The following is a 19283-nucleotide window of genomic DNA, read 5'->3' on the forward strand; positions in this document are numbered from 1 at the left end:
TGCTCTCGCTACAGAGCACAATGTCATCTGCAAACATCATAGTCCATGGGGACTCCTGTCTTACCTCATCTGTCATCCTGTCCATCACCAGAGCAAACAAAAAGGGGCTTAGAGCTGATCCTTGATGCAGACCCACCTCCACCTTAAACTCTTCTGTCACACCTACAGCACATCTTACCACTGTCTTACAGCTCTCATACATGTCCTGCACCACTCTAACATACTTCTCTGCCACTCCAGACTACCTCATACAATACCACAGCTCCTCTCTTGGCACCCTGTCATACGCTTTCTCTAAATCTAAAAAGACACAATGCAACTCCCTGTTACCTTCTCTGTACTTCTCCGCCAGCATCCTCAAAGCAAATACTGCATCTGATGTACTCTTTCTAGGCATAAAACCATATTGCTGCTCACAAATGCTTACCTCTGCCCTTAACCTAGCTTCCACTACTCTTTCACACAGCTTCATTGTCTGTCTCATTAGCTTTATACCTCTATAATTGCCACAGCTTTGCACATCTCCCTTGTTCTTAAAAATTGGCACCAATACACTTCTCCTCCATTCCTCTGGAATCCTCTCACTCTCCAAGATCTTGTTAAACAAACTTGTCAAAAACTCTACTGCCACCTCTCCTAAGCACTTCCATACCTTCACAGGTATGTCATCAGGACCAACAGCCTTTCCACTCTTCATCCTCTTCAACGCCCTTCTCACCTCACTTCTACCAATATTTGCTACTTCCTGTTCCACAACAGTCACCTCTTCTACTCTTTGTTCTCTTTCGTTTTCCTCATTCATCAACTCCTTAAAGTACTCCTTCCATCTTCCCATCACCCTCCTGGCATCTGTCAGTACATTTCCATCTCTATCTTTAATCACTCTAACCTGCTGCACATCCTTCCCATCTCTATCTCTTTGCCTTGCCAACCTGTACAGATCCCCCTCTCCCTCCTTACTGTCTAGCCTAGCATACAAGTCCTCATATGCTCTTTGTTTGGCCTTTGCCACCTCTATCTTCACCTTACTCTGCATCTCCCTGTACTCCTGTCTACTCTCTTCAGTCCTCTCAGTGTCCCACTTCTTCTTAGCTAGCCTCTTTCCCTGTATACACTCCTGGACTTCCTCATTCCACCACCAAGTCTCCTTGTCCACTTTCCCCTTACCTGATGATACACCAAGTACCCTCCTACCTGTCTCCCTGATCACATTGGCTGTAGTTGTCCAGTCAACTGAAAGCACCTCCTGACCACCCATAGCCTGTCTCAACTCCTCCCTAAAGACTTCACAACATTCTTCATTTCTCAGCTTCCACCACTTTGTCCTCTGCTCTACCTTTGTCCTCTTCGCCTTCCTCACCACCAGGGTTATTTTGCACACCACCATTCTGTGTTGTCTGGCTACACTCTCCCCTACCAACACTTTGCAGTCACTGATCTCTTTCAGGTTACAACGTCGACACAAGATGTAGTCGACCTGAGTGCTTCTGCCTCCACTCTTATATGTCACCCTATGTTCCTGCCTCTTCTGGAAGAAAGTATTTACCACTGCCATTTCCATCCTCTTTGCAAAGTCCACCACCATCTGTCCTTCTACATTCCTGTCCTGCAAACCAAACCTGCCCATCACATTTTAATCACCTCTGTTCCCTTCCCCAACATGTCCATTGAAGTCTGCACCAATCACCACTCTCTCCGCTCTGGGGATGCTCTGCATCACTTCATCTAACTCACTCCAGAATTTCTCCTTCTCTTTTAACTCACATCCTACCTGTGGGGCATAGCCACTAACAACATTAAACATTATCTCTTCAATTTCCAGCTTCAGACTCATCACCCTATCTGATACTCTCTTCACCTCTAGAACATTCCTTACAAACTCCTCTTTTAGTATAACTCCTACTCCATTTCTTTTTCTATCCACACCATGGTAAAACAATTTGAACCCTGATCCTAAGCTTCTAGCATTGCTACCTTTCCACCTGGTCTCCTGTACACACAGTATATCCACCTTTCTTCTCTACATCATATCAACTAACTCTCTTCCCTTCCCTGTCATGGTCCCAACATTCAAAGTCCCCACTATCACTCCTAAACTCTTGCCTTTCCTCTTCTCTCTCTGCTTACGAACACGCCTTCCTCCTCTTCTTCTTCGACCAACAGTAGCCCAATTTCCACCAGCACCCTGTAGGTCAACAGCACCAGTGGCGGTCGTTGTTAACCCGGGCCACGACCGATCCGGTATGGGAATTATATTCTTGATTCGCATCATTGATTTGGCAAATGTTTACGTCGGATGCCCTTCCTGACACAACCCTCTGCATTTATCCAGACTTGGGACTAGCACAAGAAGACACTGGATTGCGCCCCCCCGTGGTTGCATTAAATTTTTAAAATTTAATGGCCCCCCTTTTAATTCTGTTATTTTTCTCTTAATAAAATAATAATAAAAATCATTTGATCATAGCAGGTCTTATTTTTTTAGGCAAATACAACCTCAGATAAAGAACATATACTGTACTTTTTTATTATGTTACAAAAATGAAGCCAAAAGGAGTTGATATGAACTCTAAACATGACTGTAAAGTCCATTTATTGGAGGTCAACCAACTAGCAAATATGTTGACTAGCAAATACTACAAAAAGACTTTAAAACTCTTTTTGCCAATGTTTGTTCTAAAACTATGGGAAACTACAGTCATAAACAATTACATTGGAACCATCCTTGTAGTTTTATTTATTTTAGCGCATATGGGGCCATCCACAGTAGCAGTGAGGTGTCTCCCTATGAAAAGAACTCCAACTAAAATTACTGTAGGACATATGGATGGAAGAGGCAGATTACGAAAGCAGAATGGTCAGGAAAGCTAATATCTTAGGAATTGCATGTGCAGCTTAACAGCAAAAGTGAGAAAGAAAGAGAGAAACACATAATTTGTCATAGTCTCTTTCACATAATGGGTAAGGTCATATGTCGACCTTCATTTGTAGAGATTCGTTAAAGAAAGCCACCCCCCCCGAAGTCTTTATTATACGAGGTAACAACAAACAGTCTGCACCTTTAGTGCTTTATAGGTCAACAATAATAAGCTGGTACCTTGACATATGACTTTCATCCATTCCAAAGGCAAGTTCCTATACTATAATCATCTTTTTGCTTATAAAAACAATCAAAACTTTTAGAAAAGACACATAAATTAAGTAAAATATGATATAAATAAACATTAACCCTTACATAATCTTAATTTATGATTCTTCTTGGCATTGGCTGCTATAAAAAGAAACTGAAAGTAGCTCCCCTTTCTTCTTGCTACTGTCCTTGTTAACATCCAAATGTCCCAACAACATTGGGACCCATGTCTTTAGTAAAGCAAATAAAAAAAAATTAAAAACACATAGAAAATGTAAACTCACTTTGCTTGGCTTTCCACTGACAAACTCAAACAAGTTTAAAGGAGCACCCGGACATATGTGCAAGCCAGTGTTAAGTTAGACATGGTTCTTTCATGAAAATGTTGAGCGTACAGGCACATTTCTTAAGGCAAAAATTCTTGTGGAAGGGTGTTCTTATGCAGAGGTTCTGTATTTTAAAATTAACTTGAAATTTTAAATAAAATGAAGTACTAGCCTATGTCGAAGGAACAATAAATCAAGTATAAAATGTGAATATCAAATATGGAGTGATAAATCATTTACGTTATCTATGTAAAAATAAATTAACAATCCCATTTAAGCAACAGTAGCTATCAGAGGTGGAAGGCAAATAAGTATGTTTACTTTTGTACTTTGTTTTTAAGTACACATTTTATGTACTTTATCTTTACTTGAGTAGTTTTATTAGAGAATACTTTTTTCTTTTACTACACTACGTCCTACATCTAGTTAAATAACTAGAGTGATGTGTAGTATTTGAAGCAGGAGTATCATCATCTGCTGACCATTATGTGTAATTGCAAAATTTGTCTTCTCAATAAAATGCCTAATCATGTAGCAGGTGTTTGAAATACTGCAAAGAAACACAAATATAGGAGAGAGAGAAAGAGAGTTTTACTTTGACAAATGCTCACTCACTCACTCATCTTCCATACCGCTTTATCCTGTATTCAGGGTCACGGGGACCTGGAGCCTATCCCAGGAGAACGAGGCGGGATACACCCTGGAGAGGGGGCCAATCCATTGCAGGGGACACACACACACATACACTCACACACTCATACACACACTACGGGCAATTTGCCTAATCTACCTATATTTGTGGGAGGAAACCAGAGTCCCCGGAGGAAACCCACCAAGCCCGGAAAGAACATGCAAACTCCATGCACACAGAGACGGGAATCGAGCCTGGCCGGGAAACAAACCCTGACCCTGGAGGTGCAGGGCGACAGTGCTATCCACTTCACCACCGTGCTGCCCTTTGACAAATGCCACAGAGAGTTAATACAAGCTTAGTATTTTTAATACCTAAGCAAATTTAAAGGTAAGTACTTTTGTACTTTTACTCAAGTAGAAATGTAAATAAGGGGCCTTATACTTCAACTGGAGTAATCTTTCACCTAGGGTATCTCTACTTTTGCTCAAGTACATGATTTGTGTATTTTCTGATACCTAATTAACAAAGAAGGGATAAATCAAAAGTCAATGCCAAGCCATTGTTTCCATCTGGCATTAATAGTAACTAAACTGAAAGCCAGAGTTGGGATAGACACATCCTGTACTTATGTAAAATAGGGATTCCCAAGGGCAGATATTATCCAAGTAAAAGTAAAGTCCTCTATTTGTATGTGTACTTAAGTAAAAAATACAGACGTACTCACCTTTGAATTTACTTAAGTTACAAAAGTGCAGTGGTTTTGCTAGCTCACAGTAAAAAAAAAAAAGCCTCATAGTAAAAATGTCTCTCTTGTTCGTTCTCTCTCACTTTCTCTGCATCCAAATTGTAAATTTGTTGTCTGCAGTGCTCCGTTTCTGATGTCAAACTTTTTCCTAACATTATTATGCATGTCTCAAAGGAAAAGCGAGAACACACCGGATCGGATTACATCACAAATTTTCGCCTTAAGAACTGAAATTTCGCAATACATTTTCCTAGGCTTACAGAGCAGTGTCGCCATACGAGTAAAGGAAATTAGTCGAACTGAACGCCAGTGCATATGTCCATTCACAACTCGTTTGTGTCAGTGGAAAGCCAAGCAAAGCGGGTTTAAATTCATATGCTGAGGTACTGTAATTGCTTCTAATTCAGTCCAAATTGCCTCTTAAAAGTCCATGTTGTTCTGGTTATACAAATCTAACTAACTTCTAAAAAAAGGCTGAATCTCGAATCCCTCCCTAATCCCTGATCAATAACACTAACCGATGTGTGGGACAAGGTACTATACATCATACTTAGTGCTCTAACTTTCCAAGTGCTTGATAGTTATAATTAGTGCTAGATCAGTGCTAATTGTGATGGAAACTTTAACCTGCTACTCTGGATTGCTTGAGGCATGTCTCTGCAGCTATGACCTATCAGTATATGATGATATGTATATAGCAGATATACAATCCTGGGGTTAGCAAAGAAAAAGGACCAGTCTACAAAAGACCGGCCTACCAGGAAGTTTCCTGAATTCCTGGATGGCCAGTCTGCACCCGCTTCTCTTTAAATTGTTCCTAGATAGTTGACAGGACACAAACACCAGCCAGTGTGACACAAAGCACGAAATGATTCACCAGGGATGGAGTGGAGAGTCCTCGCCTCCTGAGCAAGTTAGGGACCGTCTGTAAAATACTGTCCAACTGAAATACGGATTATATTAATATTATAAATAGTAACATTATAAATAGCTGAATAAATGTTATCACTCTGCTTATTTATTAATAAATAATAAGTTATTATTCTATATTTTATTTCAATAACCTCCAGGTCTTGTGACTTGTTTAAAGCTCAACATCTATCCTAAAATGTGTGGCCACATGTCTTGCAAAGGGCACAATCTGTTTTATTAAATATTACCACTTTGCATATTTATTAATATTTTTATAGAAATGTTAATTATTTTATATCAATAACTTGGAGTCATCGAAGTCACTGGACATTGGAACTTTGTGTGATCTCATTACCACACATTACCTGACCCCACTAATGTTCTTTTATAGATTAATACAGATCACACTCTTCACAATCTAATTCAGACTATTATAACAGCAAACAAGCACAAGCAGGTGTGATGCTTAGGCGTCTACAACAAGCTGTGGATCATTTTGCCACCAGGCCAGCAGGTGGCAGCATCACCACGATTACATATATATTTTTGTATCGCTGTGCGGCGGAACAGTCTGTTCGTTAAACTTCCGGTTTCTTAATGCACCATCTGAACGTTGTCTGGACGCCGCGCGAGCTAGAAAGTTCGCCAATTTTTATTTTGCGTGTCTGTGATTAAATCTCAGTCACATTCTGGAAGTTTCTTTATCGGAGGAGCTCAAAGTTCAGGAGGAAGTTTTGCCTGGTATTAAGAGTGTGACAGAAATTATCTGGTGAGATTTTGCTAATGTTTAAATAAAACCGCAGTGGTAGCTAGCTACCTGCGTTAGCATGAATAAAACAACTTTACGTTAAACATAACTTCATTTTTTTTTTATCGAGGGTGGAGTTGAAGTATATTAAAGTTAATTATATGTATGCAAAATCATTGGCATGTTTATTTGATCTATAGTGGGTATTTATTAGTTTTTGTATACATATTTGTTTGTAATAGCTGAAATCTCTTCATGTATATAATATTAGAGGGTTTCATTAAAAAAAAGAACATTTTACCTAAATATTACTTACTTGCGTTAGTACCCGTCGTTGACCGGAAAATAGTTTGTTGAAAGGGTTAAAAGGTTAATCAGCTTTAATGTAATCAGTGATATTATTATTTCAGTTTAAAGCCCACGTACATGTTTATCTGCAACAAAGATGAACCCTTTAATTTTTTAAAATTGTAATTTCACAATGTTTTGTTTGGTGTGACGACCTTACACAGTATTTGTTTCCGTTGGATTGGTGACCAAATATTAAGGAACTGTACAGAAATTACCTAGTTTATGACAAGATTTAGAATCTACTGTCATTTCATCTTATTACCATCAATGAGAGTGCGAGAGAGAGGATAATGAAAAGCCTATGTTTACGTCTTGTTTATGCCAAGCCGAATGTTTGGTAATGAAAGAGTAAATCACAGATGAGAAATCGAGAAAGTAGATCGAATAAAAATAACACTTTTTCTTAAAACGTCTCCGGCATGTTAAAATTTAATTATACCTCTTCAGCAGTAAAAAATATGAACTAATCCTAGTAAAAATATTCAGTTGTCTTTTCTAATGAATTTCTATTAGTCCAGGTTTTTGTTTACATTGAGCATGTAGCTTATTAGTAGCATGTTTTAAAATAGATTATTAAATCTGGCACATAAATGTTTATAACATCGCTTTTACTTATGGCGCAGGTTAAACTTCAGGCAGATATGTACGTTTTGCAGAAGTTTCATTAAATTCTGTCCAGTCAGTTTTAAATGCTGCTGTGACAAAATCTGGCTGGACAGATGTACAGACATACAGACAGAATATTTTCTGAGACTAATTTTGTTTTTTTGTTTTTTCTCCTTACTTCTTCCTTGACCTCAGATCTCCGCAGGATGTCTTTGCCCAAGCGGGAGGTGGAGGAGCTGCGGCCCTGGGTGGAGCGCACCGTAAAGAAGGTGCTTGGTTTCTCCGAACCCACTGTGGTCACGGCGGCTCTGCACTGCTTAGGGAAAGGCCTGGACAAAAGGAAGACAACAGGTACAAAACATGCATCTCTGCGCTCAAATACAGGTTGATATCCCAGCTGCTGTACGAATGCGGTATGAATTAATTCAGCACAGTCGTAAACCCTGTGCTTGATCTGTCGTTGTACTGAACCGTAGTACGATGGTTTAAAAATCCTGTACCCACTGCAAAATGAAAAAAAAAATGATTCTGTAATAGCTTGGGCTAACCAGGTTCATTCACCAGTAAAGTTTTTACACATTTTGACTTGTAATTTGTTTTTGTCATGATTTTATTTATTTTTTATCATAATTGTATCTCTCAGACCAGCTGAGGCCATTTCTGGATGACTCAGCAGGCAGCTTTGTAGAGCGTCTCTTCGAAGCGCTGGAAGAGAGCAGGAACTCAAGGGGCAATAAAGGCACAGCCGAGAAAAACCGCAAGAGAGAGCTAAAGGTAAGTTCCTATAAAGACATTTCATACACGAGAGCTAGGGGTGGGCGATATACCAGTATACACGGTTAACCGGTAGAAATTTGTCAACCGATGGAGATTTTGGTCTATCGTCTTAATCGCGGTTAAGATCACGTGACGTTGCACGTTACAAAACCATGTAATAGACATTCACTTCTATGGGAAGCCAAACACATCTAAAGTGGGACGAAACTGTGGCACCTGATTGAGCCAGCAATTTTTATTTATGCATTTTCAGATACAAATTACTATATTGTGATATATATCGTTATCGAGGTAGAAAATTGCTTCTACCATGATAGACGATATTGGTTGTATCGCCCACCCCTAACTAGAGCGTTTTCGCGTGCAGATCCTGACACCTGTGCACTACCATTTCCTGCAAATGGTGTGTGCGTTCAATTGCTGCCACTCCTCAATGTTTGGGGGAGATGCATTATTACCGCACAGCTATTAGTTATTGCATTCGTTGATGCTGCCTACTGTCATGTGTTGAAACATAATTTCTGTTTTTATATATATATATATATATATAATTGGGATGTTCCGATTGAATTTTTGCAGATAGTTGCTGATAGTAGGGCTGTAGCTGTCGAATATTTTAGTAATCGAGTATTTTACCAAAAATGTAATCGGTAATCGAATAAAATTTACTTTTGCTTAATTAAATAGCAATGTAAAATGTATAAGAGAAACAAAGATTAATTGAGTTTTTTATTTTTTTAAATCTACTTTTATTTTTTAAATGCATACAGAATTTTATCAAAAATCAGCATTGTCATTATTCACAATAAAAGGAATAGCTTACAGTTGACTGAGATGAGTTAAGTGCATTACAGTGCGTACGTTCTTATTTTAAAGCCTTTCCTTAGATGCAAAAACTAAAAAAAAGGGGGGGGGGTTTTCAAATGACTACGTATCAAAAAGACTAAGGCACACATTAAAGTAAATAATTATACAAAAACACTAAGTTGTGCAACTTATTTTTCGGGCCAAAATTTTTCTAAATTTACAGCTCAGGCATAACATAAGTCTTTACTGACAATTTCTGTCGTTTTCTCTTGCTGGTTTCTTTTCTTGGCTTGCTTATATTTTTATTGCTCCCTTTCCATTTTGCATCCCGCAACAGAACGCTCCTTCAAATCAATACACAGCTAACTGTTTGCAGCTCCTTCCGCTTTGAGGGTGCCGTAAGCGCTTTTTTTCGTTGGTGTTTACTGGCGGCTCGCATCTGAAAGCACGCTGTGTCACGCCAAACAAATAATTGCGCAAAACCATAACGCAAGCTTTTAAAATTAATTAAAAGAAGCTACGAGGCAGAAGAAATCTTTATTTATTTTTTATAGATTGGCTGTCTTTCAATGTGCTGTTTACATAAACCGATACAGTAACACAAAATACAAAATACAAAAGTCAACAATCACATCAAAATCCTGGTGCCAGTTTGGAAAATAATACAAATTTTGTTTAAGATTTTGTCGCCCAAATTGTAATAAGTTTTTTTTCTAAAGCAAAATCACATAAGGAAATATCTGCCAAAAGCTTTAACACAACAAATCCCATTTACCGCTTAAGAACAACAGCGTGAATAATCTGAGTATGACATTTTTCACGAAGACAGCAGCTAAATCATGTACTGTATTTCGACCCTCACTCACCAACCTGTAGCAGAAGAGCGGTTCGTAGTTCTGGCCAAGGCAGCCCAAGATCACTTTACCGCTCCATGCCTGCGAGCCGACAATGACCAAATATTTAGCACAAATTCTATGAGGGAAATAGACTTTCTCTTAAAAAAGGAAGTTATTGTGATATTTATGAAGAAAGTGAGTTCAATAAGTATTTGATCCACTACAGATTGCCCACTTACAAAGAAATGTAGGGTCTATCATTTTTATCATAGGTTTATGGTTAAGGATTGAGACAGAATATCAATTAAAAATCCAGAAAAAGCACATGATACAAATGTTATGAATTAAGTTGCATTTCAATGAGGAAAATAAGTATTTGATGACATGACTTAGTAGAGAAACCCTTGCTGGAAAGCACAGTGGGAAGACCTTTCTTGTAGTTGTTTACCAGATTTGCACACATCTTGGGGTGCATTTTGATCTACTATTCTTTACGGATTTTCTCTAAATGTTTAAGGTTTCTTGCCTGTTGCTTGGCAACTCGAAGTTACAGCTCTCTCTGTGAATTTTCTATTGGATTAAGATCTGAAGACTGGCTGGACCACTCCATGACCTTAATGTGCTTGTTCTTGAGCCACTCCTTAGTTGCCTTGGCAGTATGTTTGGGGTCATTTTTCATGCTGGAAGAACCATCCACAAACCATCTTCAGGAGGTTCTCATCCAAAATTTTACAACACATGGCCCTCAGTGCCACAAAGTCAATCTGTACCTTTAGCAAAGAAACAGCCCCAGCCACCTTTAACTGCTTGACTGTAGGGACTGTGGTGTTCTTAGTGTCATAGTCAGCATTTTTCTTCCTCCGAAAACAGCAAGTCGAGTTGATGACAAAGAACTCTTTTGGTCTCATCTGTCCACAGCAGCTTATCCCAATCTTTCTCTGTTTATTGGCAAACCTCAGACGGGTCTGTACATGTGTCTTCTTGAGGAGGGGAAGCCTTGCTGCACTGAAGGATTTTTAATCCATGCAGGCGTATTGTGTTATCAATAGTTTGTAAATAATCGCTCCAGCAGTTGTCTCTTTCTCACCAAGCTTCTAGCTGATGGTCTTGTAGCCCATTCCAGCCTTGTGCAGGTCCAAAATCTTGTTCCTGACTTGCTTTGACAGCTCTTTGGTCTTGCCGATGGTGGTGAGGTTTAAAAGGAAGATATTTAGTGGACAGGTGTCTTTTTTTTTTTTTTTTTTTTTTTTTTACACGTACCACATTGTTGTTAGGAGCACCTTCTTAAATTAATGTGTACCACAAGAGGACATAACCAGTCTGTGAAAGGCAGAATTATTGTTGGTTGGTAGGGGACTTATTTCCCTCATTGAAAGGCAATTTAATTCATAACATTTGTATCATGTGCTTTTTCTGGATTTTTGGTTGATATTCTGTTTCAATCTTTTACCATAAACATAGAATGAAATGAAGGGCCTATATTTTTTTTCATAAGTGGGCAAAGTTAGATAAACTGTAGGGGATTAAATACTTATTTCCCCCACTGTACCTGCCCTCGCTGCCTACTAATTAGTAGCCATGATTGGCCCGCCGAATACAAAGCGACTGTGTGTTTATTAAAAACCTTAAAAGAGTTTTGATTTTTGATGCAGCCACGTTATAACAAGTGAGTTCCATAGGACAGTTGCATTTTAGCTTTAAGCATTTATGACAGCCTGTTGATTATGGTTATGGGATGGGCAATTTTTGATTTTTAGTTAAGCGTGCACTATTCTAATCTACATAAAATAATAAGAGAATGTAAAATGTTGTGTGTGTTTATTCATTCATTTATTTATGTATTTATTAAGACTTTAAAAATCTGTGAAGCTCTTCTTTCTGTTACATCAAAGCTGTTTTCCTTGAAACAGCTTGTGACCTTGCTTATTGTTTCTCTCTACAGGACGTATTCGGTGATGAGGTGGAGGCACAGAAAGAGCTAGAGAGTAGCGGGGCTGCAGCAAAGAAGAAGAGAGTACCCCGGTTCGAGGAGGTCGAAGAGCCAGAAGTTCTCCCAGGACCTCCTACAGAAAGTCCTGGCATGCTCACCAAGATGCAAGTGTGTACCCATGTTTGGCTAAACACTCATATTGTTATAAAAGGTTTATCTTTGTCATGCGTCGTGCCACACGTCATTCCCGGTGTGTCTGTAGTTCGAGTCAAAATGTTGCCTTTTTAGTGGCACGGCTTCTGGGGTCTGGAGGAAGAAAGAAGCAACGCTTTAAAACAACTTGCATGTTTTCTAATTGAAATATAACGTCTTTAGGATTAGGAGTTTACAAATGCATGAACATTTCAGGTCAAATTCATCACTTTTCTTTTACCGCATACAAACGCTACAATCTACACTGTGGGTGCACTGCCATCATTTAATACACCTGCACAGTGTATGGAAAATCCATCACAGATTTTTAAAATTATTTTTTCCCCTCCAAAGAAGCAGAGCCTCTAATGTCTGATCCAAACAGATATTTTTAATTGCCAGTGATGGCTTTGTGTCACTATGAAATACAGTTGACATTACTTGTTGTGCAGCAATGTTTAGGGAGACAGTAAACGTCACGTCAGGACCCAAGGTTACCAAGCAGAACTTCGTGCAGTGCATTGCATGTGCTTTTGACTTGAGCGAATGAAAAAGTATCATAGCTGCTTTTGAAATTTATTTATTTATTTTTAACAAATCCTGATCCATTTCTCCCACAGATAAAGCAGATGATGGAAACAGCCACTCGTCAGATTGAAGAGAGGAAGAAGCAGCTTAGTATCACTCAGGTAATGATTTTAAGAAACATTTTTTACCATGTTTTTAAATTAGTGCATCTAAATTCCTTCAGATTTTACGAATCATTTGACTTGCCTATTGTATGTAACTCTCTAGCCCAGACTGCCCCTGCCTACCCCCCAGCCAGCGGTCACCGGGATACGCCCTGTCCTGCCTTCCGCTTCAGGCCCAACTCAGTCCATCGCCCCGTCACAGGCCGCCAGCTTCATGAACGACGCCATCGAGAAAGCACGCAAAGCTGCCGAGCTCCAGGCCAAGATTCAGTCCACGCTTGCCATGAAGCCAGGCATCCTTGGAACTGTGAATAACACAGGACCACACAACCTGGTGGCACTTGCTAACTTGCATGCCATGGGCATTGCACCACCGTGAGTGTAGCAGAGAACACACAAGCGCAATTTACCTTGTTTCAAATTTTAAAGTACTGTTTATTCTTGAAGTCAGTTTATCATACAAGGCTTATGTCGTTTTAATACAAGCGATCAGTCACTAGTTTCTCTCTAACGGCATCATTGTTTGTGCTCACACTATGCACTGTCCGTGTTTGCGTTCTTTTTACAGTAAAGTTGAGGCCCGTGAGATCACAAAGCCGACACCGCTTATCCTGGACGAGCTCGGGAGAACTGTTGATGCCAGCGGCAAAGAAGTGGAGCTCACACACCGCATGCCCACTCTGAAAGGTAACATTGAAATCGATGGAAAGGTTAAAAGACCGTAACCTGCCAAAATGAAGTCTATGGGAATGTGTTCAGTGGTGCCACTAAACTGTAGAAAACTGTTAAGTAGGATGGATGCAGTATTTTAGTGCAGTATTTCAAACTGAGATTAAAGTGTGTTGCTTTGTAGCATGACTGCTTTCAGTATATCTTTACCATTTTTACCAAAAATTACTTGGCAATATTTTAATTACACCAGCAGGGAGGTCAGCTTTGTCATTGTTGGTTTATTTTTTATTATTTGTTAATTGTATTATTTGTTTAGATAGATACATTTGTAAAGATACCTGATTTCGTCTCCCTTGCCCCCTCTCTAGCTAATATCAGAGCAGTAAAGCGAGAGCAGTTCAAGCTGCAGCTGAAAGAAAAGCCCAGCGATGACCTGGAGTCCACGTCCTTCTTCGACCCCAGGATGCCAGCGCTTACACCCCAGAGACAGAGGAGGATGTTCAAGTTCCACGACAAGGGCCGCTTTGAGAAAATAGGCCAGCGGATACGAACCAAGGTGAACATAACTTTTTGGTCTATACTAAATACAACATTTTAAAGGCCTTAATATCAATTGTTTTTTTTTTTTTTACACTTACGATGCAAGGTGTGAATTTTTTTATTATTTTTTTTATCCTTCCATCTCAGTTCCTAATAGAAGCATGTAATTGTTTGTTTTTCCCCTACTATTGGTCTGCCTCAGGTTCAGCTGGAGAGGTTGCAGATGGAAATTGCGCAGGCTGCCAAAAAGACCGGCATCCAGGCGTCGACCAAGCTGGCTCTGATCGCTCCTAAGAAGGAGCTCGGCGAAGGTGAAGTGCCTTCCGTCGAGTGGTGGGACTCCTTCATTCTCCCAAACAACATAGAAATGTAAGAAGGAAAGCTGTTTAACGGTGACTGCAGTGAAGCTGTGTTTGAATTAAAAAGTCACCAGTGTGAAATCTGTAGAGAGTGTTTGTTATAGAATGATTTACCCCTTATTCAGCCTGGTAAATGAATAGGGTGAAAAGTCTACCCTGAGAATTTGGTCACAATCATGGCAGCTCTGCAAAGTATTATGTTCTAATGATTATGTTCTAATAAAGGTTTTTATTCTTGTTATTATTTAATATAGATTTATATAGATGGTACTAAAGCACCCGCCCAATTTTTTTTGAAGATTTTATTGTCTGTTTCTCTCAGCACTGTTCAGACTGTTTTCGACAACTTGGAGTTTCATGGAATCACTAATCTGGTGGAACATCCTGCCCAAATGGCCCCTCCAGGTATTCTATAACTACTTGAACATCATTAGACATTCGAGTTTTGTGTATGAACAGAATTCTGCAGATGCTGTTTAATAATCACAATAACATTGCCGGGCTCAGATAGAGATTCTCTTTCTTTTGTTCTGTCTCAGTGGATACAGACAAACCGGTGACTCTGGGTGTATATTTGACCAAGAAGGAGCAGAAGAAGCTGAGGAGGCAGACACGGCGCGAGGGACAGAAAGAGGTGCAGGAGAAGGTCCGACTCGGCCTCATGCCCCCGCCTGAACCCAAAGGTAGAGAGTTACTTTTTATTATTATTATTAGTCATTGTTTAAAAAAATGCAAGCTAACTCGTCATGGGCGTCTATGTTGCATGAGCAGCAGGTGGCACCTGTGTTGGAAGTTAAATGCTAACCCTCACCTTCAGTTAGCAGGTGGGAATTGATAATAGCAAAATGAGTCAAGCCATATTTATGTAAGGAATAAATAGGGTTGTTCTGATACTAGTATCGGAAATGCTGCCGGTAACAAAAAAAAATCTGCCATCGGTATTGGCGAGTATTTGAGTCCACGTACCGATCCAATATCATTTTCCTAAACATATCCTAGTTATGCCCGCTAGCTTTGCTTAACGCTGCAAATCGAAAAATCGATTCTTCTTCGCTGCTCAGAATGCAAACACAGGAAGTTGTGCCGTGTTGCCACAAGCAACCACTGTTGCAGTAAAGAAGCCTTTTGAAAATACCTTTTTCAGTTTACAGTGTTAGAATTGTGGCTGCATTTGAAGTTCTTTTTCAGATGTTGAAGTTCAGTTTCTTTTTCAAAAATAAGTACTACTGTTAAATGTATGTCAGATAATAAAAACACCCTAGTTTACCATATGTACTTGTTCATGTTTTATTATGGGATAAATCTAAAGCCAGCATAAAATAATTCTGTCAATTAATACAGAGCTAGTAGTATCTACAGCTATATATACAGATACACACCCAGGTATCGGATCAGTACTCGGTATCGGCCGATACCCTGAGCCCAAGTATCAGAAGTATCGGGAGGGGAAAAATGGTATCGGAATAAAGCACCTCTGGGAGGGGACATGCTGTTTTTACTAGAATTGTGAATCTTGGGTAGACTTTTTTTTTTTTTTTAAGTTTGATTTATGTTTTTTTATATTTAGTTTGGTACCACTCATTTTACATGTTTTTTTAAGCATTAAAATTACTAAACATATCTATGTATTAAAATGAAAAAAGTTTTTCAATTATTTAATGATTCGATTATTGAAAAAAAGAATCATTTTACTGCCAAACTGATGCACCATACTAGTATACATACTGTAGATTGCAGTAATGTGGAAGTTTAAAGCAGTTTGCATTTTCTGCAAAATGCAAAAGTTAAGGAACTTGTCAATTTTAGATAATGTACCATTTGAAAAATTTTCCTCAATATTTCAAAAAGTATGATTTAATCCCGAATCGAAAACCAACCCATTTATTTAATTAATCGGTTAATTTGATTAGGTAATAATTGAATTAAACACCAAAAGCTTTATTCGATTATACAACCAGTTTAATCACACAGCATTGGTTATTACTGAAAAAAATAAATGGCCAGGTAGTGTCATAGCTATAAGCGTTGTCTCCTTGATGATCAGATAGATTTTCATTAATAAAAATGTCCTGCTTGTCCTGGTTGTAATCTTGTCTCGCCCTGGGAAAATGTAAAAAAAAATAATAATTTAAAGGAGAATTGTGTTTTGGTAGTGCGGATCTCAAATCTGATGCGTGTGCTGGGTACGGAAGCGGTGCAGGATCCCACAAAAGTGGAGGCTCACGTCCGAGCACAGATGGCCAAGAGACAAAAGTAAGTGCACCTGCACCTGATTTTAACCACAACAGCGTTTTTTAGTTCTAACAAATGAATTGTAGGTCAGTGCTGTGTTGTACTCCTGGCAATAAGACAATCCGTAAAAGAGGGGGTATATTTATATATAGTAATGGCTATTAGAATCTATTTTAAAATTAGCCATGTTTAGAAAATCATTATTCCTGTTAAATTTTTTGTTTGTTTGTGTTTGTGTGTGTGTGTGTGTGTGTGTAGAGCCCATGAGGAGGCAAATGCAGCTCGCAAACTGACCGCGGAGCAAAGGAAAGAGAAGAAAGTAAAGAAGCTCAAGGAAGATCTGAGTCACGGTGTTCACATCGCTGTCTACAGGTAACATCTTTATAAACACCAAAGTCTTGTTAGTGGCTAGTAGTTTTAGTAGAAGCAGTGCAGTATTGATTAAATGATTTCAGCAGCGTGTGTTGATGTGATGTTTACTTGCTCTTAGGATAAATTTATCCGCAGAGATTAAAGGTGGGATCAGTGATTAAGGTAGATAGATGTGTATGTGATTTTTATATCCTGTAGTGTTGCGTGATGTCGGGGTTAAAATTGGTTCTAAGGCTAGCAACAACGTGACGTGATTTTTCTTTCTCAGGATTCGAAACCTGCATAACCCAGCCAAGAAGTTCAAAGTGGAAGCCAACGCAAACCAGCTGTATCTTACTGGCACTGTGGTGCTGCACAAAGACGTCAATATCGTGGTGGTGGAAGGAGGTAAGAGTGGCTGAAATCTGTTGTTCTCTGCTGTCTTTATTATCCACTTGTCAAAGTTCTCTTGAAATTAGACACCTGTATAAGTAAAATATAATAAATGGCCACTTGCAGCATGTACTGTGCTCTCTGCCCTGCTTAGGAGCCTAGGTAGTTTAACAATAACTTGATGTTCATTGATGGGGCTTGCAAGTGTATAGCACTGCTGTTAGAATGTTAAAGGGCAAATGAATTAATAGTATTGGTTGTATTAGGTTACTTTCTAAAATGATGTTCCTCATTTACAGGACCCAAATCACAGAAGAAGTTCAAGCGGCTGATGCTGAACAGGATTAAATGGAAGGAACTCAGCTCAAAGAGAGATGGTAAGAGAAGTTGTATCCCCGACCTACATAAAGAAAGTAGTTAAGTCAAGTAAAGACTTTCCCAACATAACAAAGAGGATTGGTGAAAGTTTGATGGTGAAAAGGGAAAAGTTATTTTACAAAAGCCTGAATATGTTCCAGTTAGTAAACTGGGGTCAGAGCGCAGGGTCAGCCAGGATTATAGCGCCCCTGGAGCAGATGGTAAGTGCCTTGCTCAAGACCTTAACAGTGGTAGCCTAGGGCTTGAACCCTCTACGTTCCCATTAGTACCCAAGAGCCTCAACCCTTTAAACGTTTTTTGTCTTTATATTTTTTCTTCCTCCTTTTTTGGCTTTGTGTTTAATATTTTAAGAAAGCTATTTAATTATGCAATTGGATTTCTAAATATCATGTCAAGTATTCGAAATAATTCAGAATTAATTTTTTTTTTTTGCTGCAAAATAAAGCTTTGGTTCTGTTTAGAATTAAATATCTGCAGATTCTAACATCTGGCCCATTGTGTTTCCTTTAGACCCTGATAACTCTGATGACGAAGGGTCAAAGAAGCACAATAAGTGCACACTTGTGTGGGAGGTAAGCACATGGAGCGTGATATTGTATATACTTTTATGATGAACGCTTCAAGTCAAACTGTTTTATAACAAAGTAAATATTGGTTTAGGTTTGTTTTTACATATCTTTTATTATATATCACTTTCATCATTAACTATATTTGGCCTGCATTTTATTGTGTGTCATTAGAATGTAAAAGAAAACACTAAAAAGAGACCTTTCTTTCTCCCTCTCTTTCTCCATCACAGGGCACAGCGATGGAGCGCAGTTTCGGCGATATGAAATTCAAGCAGTGCCCCACGGAGAACATGGCCCGTGAACACTTTAAGAAGCACGGCGCCGAGCACTACTGGGACCTGGCTCTGAGCGAGAGCGTACTGGAGACGGCCGACGACTGAAAGAAGAAGAAAAGAGCAAGTGTGGTGTTGTCTAAGTCACACAGGCATCCTTGTTTGGTTAATTATACAGTAGAAGGAAATAATCGGACTGGATTTAAACTACTGTTCGTCAACCTGGCAGTCGTGTGTGTGTATGTGTGCGCATCTGTTCGATAACCTGCACTGCTGCTACTTTTGGATATTGGTTTCTCGTGATCATGGCAGGACGTTTGCAAAGAGAACTTAGTGCAAGGACATGTTTCTCCTGCAACTTACGGGGAGAGCGTCAAAGATTGACATCACTCTGGACGATAGGATCCTTTATATAAAGTGTAACTTTTAGTTTTTTATTTCCCTTCATTTTTTTAAGTGAATGTGAGACTGTTCAGATGCTGGTCTCTTTAGATGTCTACACAACCTGTTACCAACTGCCCACACTGATTAAAGCTTTGGAGGGAAAACACTTGTGATGTCTGAATTTATTAAATAATAGTATTTATAATAGTTTTTATTTTTATTTATGTATTTATTTTGGATAAATAGTGGATTAATTTAATTTCTTCTGGACAAAACCATAAGAGGATGTGTATATTATTTGATATATACTGGAGCATGAGCAACAGAACGTACTTTGATTTGTTTGAATCAATAATGAAACCTATCATAAAAAAGAAATTGGTGAATTTGCCATTACTAGTGCAAACATGTATGCTATTAGTCTATTTATGCAGCGTAAGGTTGTAT

The 19283-nt window shown here is 38.9% G+C and overlaps 1 protein-coding gene across 1 annotated transcript; it reads left to right on the forward strand.

Annotated features, from left to right (window-relative positions):
* The first annotated feature begins 6344 nt into the window (after positions 1-6344).
* prpf3 (PRP3 pre-mRNA processing factor 3 homolog (yeast)) lies at positions 6345-19002 on the forward strand. The gene is made up of 17 exons (XM_053493563.1): positions 6345-6516; positions 7648-7803; positions 8096-8226; positions 11815-11970; positions 12615-12683; positions 12790-13061; positions 13255-13373; positions 13727-13914; positions 14101-14267; positions 14580-14662; positions 14797-14940; positions 16411-16510; positions 16748-16861; positions 17130-17248; positions 17533-17610; positions 18122-18183; positions 18411-19002. Exons 2-17 carry the CDS (start codon positions 7659-7661, stop codon positions 18558-18560), a joined length of 2097 nt encoding a protein of 698 aa, XP_053349538.1. The 5' UTR covers positions 6345-6516; positions 7648-7658; the 3' UTR covers positions 18561-19002.
* The last annotated feature ends 281 nt before the right edge of the window (positions 19003-19283 follow it).

Source organism: Clarias gariepinus, chromosome 4 (genome assembly GCF_024256425.1).
Source record: "Clarias gariepinus isolate MV-2021 ecotype Netherlands chromosome 4, CGAR_prim_01v2, whole genome shotgun sequence".
Lineage (NCBI taxonomy): Eukaryota > Metazoa > Chordata > Actinopteri > Siluriformes > Clariidae > Clarias > Clarias gariepinus.